The 10,000-nt window shown below is 44.8% G+C and overlaps 1 protein-coding gene across 1 annotated transcript in view; it reads right to left on the bottom strand.

Moving 5' to 3' along the window:
* The window catches only part of LOC139914772 (leucine-rich repeat-containing G-protein coupled receptor 5-like), a 45,552-nt gene that overhangs the window by 12,003 nt on the left and 23,549 nt on the right, over positions 1–10,000 (bottom strand). Inside the window, exons 6-7 of the mRNA XM_078281935.1 lie at positions 9,360–9,575; positions 6,713–6,784 (exon numbers count right to left, since the gene is read on the bottom strand). Coding sequence (XP_078138061.1) covers positions 6,713–6,784; positions 9,360–9,575 — 288 coding nt within the window. The remainder of the gene's footprint in view (positions 1–6,712; positions 6,785–9,359; positions 9,576–10,000) is intronic.

Genomic DNA, 10,000 nt, shown 5'->3' with positions numbered 1-10,000 from the left:
TGTCAGCCTTCTGCAAAACAAATAAACTGTGCCGTCGTTTGGCTTCACAACACTTCTGCTGTTTGGAGTCATTTTATGGTCATTTTTTTTTTTCCTTTTTGGAACGCTAAAGCAGTGGTTCTCAAAGTGGGGTCCGGGGACCCCCAGGGGGTCCTTGAGGGGGTTCCAGGGGGTCCCCAGCAAAAAGGGGAATCATTTATTTTCACCATAATTCCATCCATAAGTAACACAATGACAGAATGTATGACTATTTTGGTCATGGGTTTCATACACTTTCTGTAATAAAGGCTCTGACACACCAAACCGACTTCAAAGAGCCAGCGGCGACGAAGGCCGACTGCTGCGTCGCCTCACCTCGCCTGCGTCTGGTCCAAAAAGTTGCACTTGAACACACCGCAAAGACTACAGCCGACGGCCAACTAGCACGTACGTTCTGCGCCTGCGTGAGGGGAAATAACCATATGACTGATAAGAAGTTGCAAATGGCACTGGCGTTGTCAGCCCTTGGTCTTTTGGTTGTGGAAGAAGAAAGGAAGAGGCGGAGGCGAAAAATAAGGAGAAACCGCACTAAATGGGTGAAATCATGAATAACGTTACTCCAGCGACAGGCTCAAGGGGCTTTCCCCAACCTGTCGAGAGCTGGAGATAAATGAAACCTCCGATCGCTCGGCTCTTTCCTGTTCAGTTCCACATGTTGAAGGAATTTATCGGTCCAATCATCCAGAGGCAAAACACGAACTACCAATCAGAGTGATCTCTCTCACCGACGGCTCCGACGCCGATTCAACATGCTCAATCGGCCGAAAAGACGCCGACAGGGTCCGACTAGTGCCGACGGTGCGGGACACACCGCAAAAACTAGGGACACCGACGCTTACCGACGGCCCGACATCAGGACCTTAAAACATCTAAAAGCAAAAATCCTATCAGATGGGGGACCCTGGGACAAAGTCTTATCAAATGGGGGTCCGTAGTCTAATTTGTGTCAGTTTAGGGGTCCTTGACGTGAAAAAGTTTGAGAACCACTGCTCTAAAGAACCAGAACCTGCCACTTCAGTTATTTTGGAGAAGGCTGACATGGAGCGGCGCTACATCGCTGTGCGTTACACTGACATACAAACTGCAGCGGTGCTCCACTGCCATGAGGCTGAGGAGATTAATGACCACATTTTCATCTTTGGGTAAACTATTCCTTTAAATCCAGGATGTGCGATACAGCTCCAGACTGGGAGCGCTGTGAATCTGACTTTGTGCTTCAGGCATGATGTTAACATAATTATGTTTCCGCCTTTTCCGTTTACTAAAAAAACATTCAAACAAGCCTCGTTCTCTCTCTCTCTCTCATCATCAGTAGAGACTAGAGTATTCTTCAAGTCTCCAGATGGCTTCAATTAGGTCCTCTCATCTCTGGGTTGCAGGTGGCTATTACACACACACACACACACACACACACACACACACACACACACACACGCACGTACACTCAGTCCAGCGGAATGAAGCTGCCAGATTGTGAAAATACCATTAAATTGAAATTGCTTCAGTCTGGTGTGTGTGTGTGTATGTGTGTGTAGAGGATGGTTTGTAACATCAATAGACAGTCTGCGCTTTCCTAAAGCTACTACACACACACACACACACACACACACACACACACACACACACACACACACACAGCGTGGGATATTGATGGGGTTTGGATTAGAGGTTTCTAACTGCTGTAACAGTGCAGTGAGCTGCTGCTCAGTTTAGCTGTTAAAGGAAAACCTCTGTCAGATATCTTCAGTCTGTGATGTTCATCTACTTCTACTGCAGTTAGTGATTTCCTACATTTCCCAGAATGCCTTTAGACAACCCACAGAGAAAGGGCGTGAATATGTTATATTCAGCTGTCGGTTGAGAGAATTAGGGAGGTAAAGTGGACGTTTCGCAAAAATCCACATCCGGTACAGCATCTTCATATAATCACATGACACAACTTTCCGCTCTGACGCTCCACATCATAAATAATTTAACAATGTGTGATCTTCCACTATCTTTCCTAAATGCCATAGACCCAGGCAGATGCAGATTTGTACCGTAGGACGCAGCTTTGGCAGCCATGTTGGAAGTCCTGTTGATACGAACTGGAACCAAAACTTCACCATTCGTCCAGGTTGCTAACGTTAGATCGTTAGGCGAGCGGAGAATTCCCTGTTGACACGATGTGTTTAACACCTGATTGAGACCGTTATAATGAGTAAAACGATTGCTTGTTTTATAGATTTATATTGAACGTCAAGGAGAGGAAGATGCGGAGTCGTCAAGTGTGTCAAGTGTATGATGGGAAATAAAGTTCTACTGGAGCTCTGCAACGTTCAAGACATCGACGCTCATGTATTTGTTGTTGAACTGCCCTCCATATCCTGAAGTCCAGTGACAATCACTGTTCTGATGGAGATAGTGGAGAGTTTCCAGTTCTGAAAAAGTGAGTCCCCATTTACTCTAACCCCAACCCGTCTCTCTGCTGCAGTGCATTCTGGTCTACTGAGTCTGCTGCAGTGCATTCTGGTCTCTCTCCTGCTCCTGCAGTGCATTCTGGTCTCTCTCCTGCTCCTGTGGTGGAGAAACTGGTCTCTCTCCTCTTCTACGATGGATTTCTCCCTGTATGATTGTTGAACGTCTCTCGGTGCAAAATGGCGGCTCTAGAAAGAAGCCCTCGCTCTTTGATTCTGAGGGACTGACACCAAAACCTGACGTTTACCGCTGATGTTTTACATCCTGAAACATTTTCTCATATCAAACTATAAATATCTGGAGGTGACGTCACCTCGTCTACGATTGGCCGGTTATCCACCAAGAAGAAAAACACAACTAACTACTGGTACACTGCCCGTCAAAACTTTGGGGACACTAGCTTTTGAAATTGTTTAATAAATAAGCATGTTTTCTTTGTCGGTTTGCAATAACTTAACCCTGTTAAAGACTAACTAGGTAAAATCATACATGCAAATATTATTGATGATAACACTAAATCAATAAAACCTCAGCAGCTGAACTGCTAGAGGAAAAACCTTCTCTTCAGACCAAAGGGTAGGCAGGTTTCAGTCCAATCAACTTTCATCAGATTAAAATAATTTCATAATGTTACACTGCGCTTCATGATCCAACAGGCAACTTTGTGGCAATGTAGTTGGGCAACGCTCCCAGCAACAGGCAACAGAGTGAGACAGAGAGGCAAACATCAGTTCCCTCGTTTCCTGGCAACGAGATTTTCCCATGGCAACTGTTGCCCATATGAGTTGCCCAACATGTTGCCTTGTGTACTGTTGCCCTGAGTGTGAGGTACTGTTTGAGATGATGATGATGATATTGTGTGTTGACAAACATGAAGCTGAGTGTTGAGGAAATGGACCCAAAATATCACTAAATAGCAATTTTATGGTAACAAAAGCATTGCAGGCATTTTATTCCTTGCTTCTTCATTGAAAAATAACAGAGAAAATCAAATTCAATTTTGAAAATGTAGAAAAGGTAAGGTGTCATCAGAGTTTTGACGGGCGGTGTACGTCACCAGTAGCTGATTTTAACAGAGTTACAGTGTTTTAGGGAAATTTTTCTTTAAGTGATGAGAACATAGACACTAAAATCATCGCTAAATCACTAAAATTAAGCCAAAGCAGGTAAAAGAACAAAGCCTACTATCACTCAACATAGTGTATCCTACAGTGTTAGCATGGAGCCAATGATCGACTGGACGGTCTTGGTGTCCGTGCTGTTGACCGACGGGACGACCTCCCAAAAACTTTGTGTATTCCTTTAAGACTTAACAGAGATGTTTTTGTTGCAGATTTTCCTGTTTCCATTTTCTTCTTTTTCGCTCTCTTGTGTTTGTGTTTGTAGTTTTGGACGAACATTCTCCAGTCCGGTTTATTATTGCTGCCCGTACAGAGGAGGGAGGCAGGTACACAGGATCAGTTCACATACACACAAAAACACATGCTGCCTGTGTGTGTGTGGACAGTAATTATGATTAGCATACAGCCAGGGCCACACACAGAGTCAGTCACACACACACACACACACACACACACACACACATGGAGAAGTATTTCTAAATGAAGGCAGTGTGTGTTTGTGTATTTAAACCTGGTTCTTTGGTTGACTGAGAAAACAGAAACATCATTTCTATACACACATTCCTCAACAACCACACACACACACACACACACACACACACACAGGTCAGGTTAATCTGTCCTGACTCCATTTAATATCCAGAAATACTTATGGAAACCAGTAACGGCTGGTAAAGTGGGGCAGCGTCCTTCGAACTCCCGGCCTGCTGAAGAGTCCCTACCAGCTCCCTGACCTCTGACCTCTGACCTCTGACCTCCCAATAGAGGATCACACTGCCCTCCTCCAGGTTAACACACAGAGCCGGAAACAGGTTTCCAACACAGTGACGGGTTGATGCTGAAGAGTTCAGGTTTGTAAAGTCTGCAGTAAAGCACCAGAGGTTATGAAGCGTTATGAAAGCAGCCAAAAGTTAATTTTCCATCTGTAAAGTAAACTGTTACAGAACAAAATGTTTTGCTGCGTTCCTTTTTACTCTGAACTCGGAAAAAAAACGACGGCAGTATGACATCACAGCGGCGTGGCGTCGCAGCGGCATGACGTCACCGCGGTATGACATCACCACACGCAGTGAAAAGTAAACTGAGTTCCCTTTGCATCAATTTGTACTTGATAAAACTTGATTTTACTTGATATGTAGTTTTTATGTTATGTGTTGGAACAACTTTGTAGTTTCCATCTGTAATTCGGTCGACTTGTGCTTCGTCACTAGATAGAAGTCTTACCAGCACTGTCGGATACCAAAACACGAGTTTGCTGCGGGCGTCAGTCCATGTTTTCCTGAGCAGACGCACTGGAACGCATTTAGATCGGAAGTCAGGAATCCCAACTCGGAACTATCGACTTCCGACTTCCAACGGATTGCAGCGTTATTGACTGCGTTTACATGGACTTGAGTGTCCCGGTTATGAGGCTTATCCCGGTTTTGATCATATTCGGGATATGGCGTTTACATGGAACAGAGAAATCTGGTTATTCATATCCCCGTATACATGATAGATGCTAGTATCCCGGTTACTGATTACTGCATGCTATTTGCGCAGGCGCCTGTGATGTTTACAACACAAACCGACAATTTTGAAATCGTTAATCTGATATTCCTCTGTAACTGTTAACCTTAAATTAATTTGACTGTTTTGTTTTGATGTTTGGTCATGTAGTAAATTAATGTTTCTTTAGTATTTTCCACCGTGACCTGACTTGCTCCACTGTACGTGTTGGGAAACCGGCGTCCTGTAGTCTGTATACTACAGACTTGAACAGGTCAGCATTTCGATGCTTTCTCCCTCTAAACTGCCGAGTATATTTAATTCTTTCATCACCGAAAGACAAAACTCCGTTTCCTCATCGCTCCAGAAGTGAGACGCTCTCGTTGCCGTTGTCGTTTGTGTTTTTCTGTCACGTCACTCGGCTGAAGCCACGCCTGCGCAGGTAGTCGGCAGCGGTCAGAAACCGGGATAAGATGTTTACATGCAGCAGTATCCCGGTTTCTTTCGGAGGACTCCAGCTAGCATAATCGGGTTTCTCAAAACCGGGATAAGGGCTTATCCGGGTTTCTGAAATCGGGATATGATGTTTACATGCGCAAACACAAAAACGGGATACTTCAAAAACCCGCTTATAACCGGGATACTCAAGTCCATGTAAACACAGTCACTGTTGAAAAAGCTCTGCGTCTCCAAACAGAAAGCTCCGTCAGGAATTAAGAGAAAAATGCTTATTTTCCCTTTGATGTCCAGAGGGGTTTGAACAGGTTTCAGGCACCCAAGGCTGAGGAAACTCTCAACACACAGAACTTTACATTCAAGTAAGAAAAAGAAAAATGTCAAATGTGTAAATAGTTGTAATTTACTGCCACAGCAGCAGTCTGTAAATATTTACCCCAAATATATATATGGGCGATAAAAACTTCAGGATTGTGAGAGTCAAAACTAATCTGATTTTATCTAACACGACGGACTCGTCTGTCTCTTCTTCTGTGGTGTTCATACCAGTAAAGAACACACGAAGAAACAGCTGAATATGAGCATCAGTCCAGACTTCATTTTGTTCTGCTAGGCTTTCCGTCTCCTTCTACCCATAATCCCTTGTGTTTCGGGGTAGTTTCCTGTAGTTGGACTCTCGCTGCCGTTATTTGGAGTTCAAAGGTCATTGTTCACCTGGACAAACCAACTGAACTAAAGGAGGAAAGATAAACCGATCAGAACATGATGGAGGGGAACGCAGCCTCAAACTGCATCTACAGAGAATCCAAGCTCCGCCCACACTGTTTGATTGACAGGTGATCTGTGGGAGAGCAACAAAGATGGAGACTTAAATGAAGGATTACCATTTTAAGGATTCTCATTAACATAACAGAAATCTAGTGTAGATATTTGCATTTTTCTGGTGAATAGTTTTACTATGCAACCAAATGATGTCTAATTAAATGTCTCTCGCCCCTCTCTCTCTCTCTCTCTCTCTCTCTCTCTCATACCGTAACCTTTAACCCTAACCCCAACTCAACCCTGACTCCTCTAACCCTTCCCAAAAAGTAAAAAAAACACATACACACACACACACACACACACACACACACACACACACTCCAACTCACAGCGTCTCCAGACTGTGGAGTCCGTGGAAGCAGCTTGTTCCCATGGAAACGATCCTATTGTTGTTCAGATGCCTGGGGAGAGAGACACACAGGGTTAGACACACACACACACACACACACACACACACACACACACATGTACACACTCCCGCTCACTCTCTCTTTGTCCACTTCATTAGTCAATCAGTCGCCCCTGTGTGTGTGTGTGTGTGTGTGTGTGTGTGTGTGTGTGTGTGAGAGAGAGAAAGGGGCCCAGGGCCTCTCAAGGTTTTGGGTAATTTCATGCAAATTAGCTTCAAGCCGATTGGACAAAAGAAATGACAGGGGACTTCAACACTGCCGCGCTGAATACCATCACACACACACACACACACACACACACAGAGTTGCATGTCATTAAGGCACTAATGCAGACAGACAGGGCTAGTAGCTGCTAAGGCTAAACTTACTGCAGCAGTGGCTCCTAGCAACGGTCTACACACACACACACACACACACACACACTGGTGTCCACATGGTAAAAACAAAAACATCACAGACACAAAAAGAGTTTGTGGCTCAATACAGAGTCAGGAAGAGAATTTCACAGCAATGAAGGAGTTGAGTTGATTACAGTTGATTTGAGGTCATTTGAGTAAAAAAAAAAAAAAATAGAAAAATCAAACTAAAGAAAAATTTAAAGAAAATCCCAGAGGATTTTGCAGAGGTTTGAGTTTAAACCCTGATTTCCTTAAATCTTCCTAAATTGCTCTCTCTCTCTCTCTCTCTCCCTCCCTCCCTCTCCATCTCTCTCTCTCTCTCCCTCCCTCTCCATCTCTCTCTCTCTCTCTCCCTCCCTCTCCATCTCTCTCTCTCTCTCCCTCCCTCTCCATCTCTCTCTCTCTCTCCCTCCCTCTCCATCTCTCTCTCTCTCTCTCTCTTTCTCTCTCTCCCTCCCTCTCCATCTCTCTCTCTCTCTCCCTCCCTCTCCATCTCTCTCTCTCTCTCTCTCTCTCTCTCTCTCTCTCCCTCCCTCTCCATCTCTCTCTCTCTCTACAATGAAATATTTTTTGTCTAAAAAGAGAAAGTGAAAAGCGATGAAACCGGACGGAGAGATTTCAAACATCAGGAAAAGAGAACAGAAACAAGACAGAGGTGTAGAGAGAGTGACGGCGGGCGAGGAGGGCGATCGAACACACACACACACACACACACACACACACACACACACACACAGAAATAGGGAGAGACATGAAAAACAGAGAGACAATTTGTCAGATGAATGACTAAAACCATTAATTTGTTTGATTATTTAGATGGGGGAGAGAGAGACAGAGAGAGAGAGAGAGAGAGACAGAGAGAGAGAGAGAGAGAGACAGAGAGAGACAGAGAGAGAGAGAGACAGAGAGAGAGAGAGACAGAGAGAGAGAGAGAGAGAGAGACAGAGAGAGAGACAGAGAGAGAGAGAGAGAGACAGAGAGAGAGACAGAGAGAGAGAGAGAGAGAGAGAGAGAGAGAGGATGGCCGAGGGCAATCTACTGTGGCAGACTTATCAGCATCATCATCTCTCTCTCTCTCTCTCTCCCTCTGTCTCTCTTTCTATCACTCTCTTTCTGTCTTCTGTCCTTCCTTCTTATTCATTGATTCCCTCAGTACTTCCTCTCTTCTGGCATGTAAAAATGTACGGACGGACACACACACACACACACACACACAGTCACGGTGTATTGAAACTAATAGCAGCTTGAAGCGAAAACATTCAAGTCGTCTTCTCGTTTTTCCATTCTCCCTCTCCTCCTTCCTCCTCCTCCTCCTCTCCTCCCCATTTTCCTCCTCCTCAAAAAAGTAAATGATGAAGGAGAGGAGAAGAGGGGGACGGAGGAGAGAAGCGGTGTGTGTGTGTGTGTGTGTGTGTGTGTGTGTCCAAACACTCCGAGTGATTTGTAGATTCTTCTTCCAAACAGAACTGTGTCAACTGATCCGTAACTCAGACAGCAGAGCAGCTACAGGTAAAGTAATGTAACTGAACGGAGATGAATCAGACAACAATAATTCACCTCACGCTGAATAACGTTTTGTTTTGTTTCTTCATCTGAAGCCCGAGACTCTTCGTCACGCTGCAGGTTTCAGCTCATTTACCGTTTTCCATTTCCAACCTGAAGGTTTTGAGCTTCGTGTCTTGACAGGATTTGGAAGATTTTTGGTCGGTGTTCAAAATATCCAGCTGGAAAATAAGACTGTTAACTAGAAAATGTCTCTCTGTAGAAGCTTTCGGGGAACTGAACCCCCCTCTGGCGGCCATCTTGGAGGTCTTCAGCTCTGAACAGCTGACTGTGTTTCTGTCGTCTCAACAGAATTGAACAGACGGTTAATTTCTGTCTGTTTCTGACTGAACTGATCATTTCATCACTGATCCATCTGATTGATTTAGTGTTTAGATAATGTCAGCTTGTTAGCTAGCTAACCATAGCATCTGGTCAGCTAACATCACTGTCTTGTTGTTAACACATCTGATTAGCACACTAGCTAACGTAGCTAGTAGCAGCTAGCGTTAGCATGTTCACATTAACATCAGTGTGTTTGCTGGCTAGTTAGTGTGTGAGTGTGTGTGTGTATGTGTGTGTGTGTGTGTGTGTGTGTGTGTGTAGGTGTGTGTGTGTGTACGTACAGCACCACCAGGCTGCTGAGGTTGGCGAAGGCGTGGTCTGGGATGTGGCTGATGTGGTTGAGGGCGAGCGTCATGGCCTGCAGGGCGGGCAGCTCGCTCAGAGCCGCCACCGGCACCGCCGACAGCGAGTTATCGTCCAACCACAGGTGGCGGAGGGAGCGGAGCCCCGAGAAACAGCCAATGGGAACGCTGGAAATATGATTGGCGTCTAGACGGCTATGGAGAGAGAGAGAAACCAAGCTTTGATTCAGACTTTGGATGTAGGCTATCTGATCCTGTGTGTGTGTGTGTGTGTGTGTGTAAACCATCTATGTGTTTATTTATTCACCAATATGCCTGACGCCCTCTGGCTTAGCTGCCTGGCCAAAATAGACCACACACACACACACACACACACACACACACACACAGCTCTATCAACAAACTAATGGAAGCGCCTTCAGGCCGGTTGCTGACTCAGCAGCAGCGGGAGGTGAAGTGTCTTACTCAATAAATTTGGATTTTTAAAACAAGTAAATGATGTTAAAAAATCTAATTACATGACATGACACGCATACACAAATGTAAACTAGACACAGAAGTAAATGGATTCTAACTCTATTGACTCAAATCTTTTGATTCAAAGCAAGTTTTTCATTGTT

This window comes from Centroberyx gerrardi, chromosome 24, assembly GCF_048128805.1.
Source record: "Centroberyx gerrardi isolate f3 chromosome 24, fCenGer3.hap1.cur.20231027, whole genome shotgun sequence".
Taxonomy (NCBI): domain Eukaryota; kingdom Metazoa; phylum Chordata; class Actinopteri; order Beryciformes; family Berycidae; genus Centroberyx; species Centroberyx gerrardi.
Note: the sequence above shows the minus strand (reverse complement) of the source record. Positions and strands in the feature narration are given on the sequence as shown.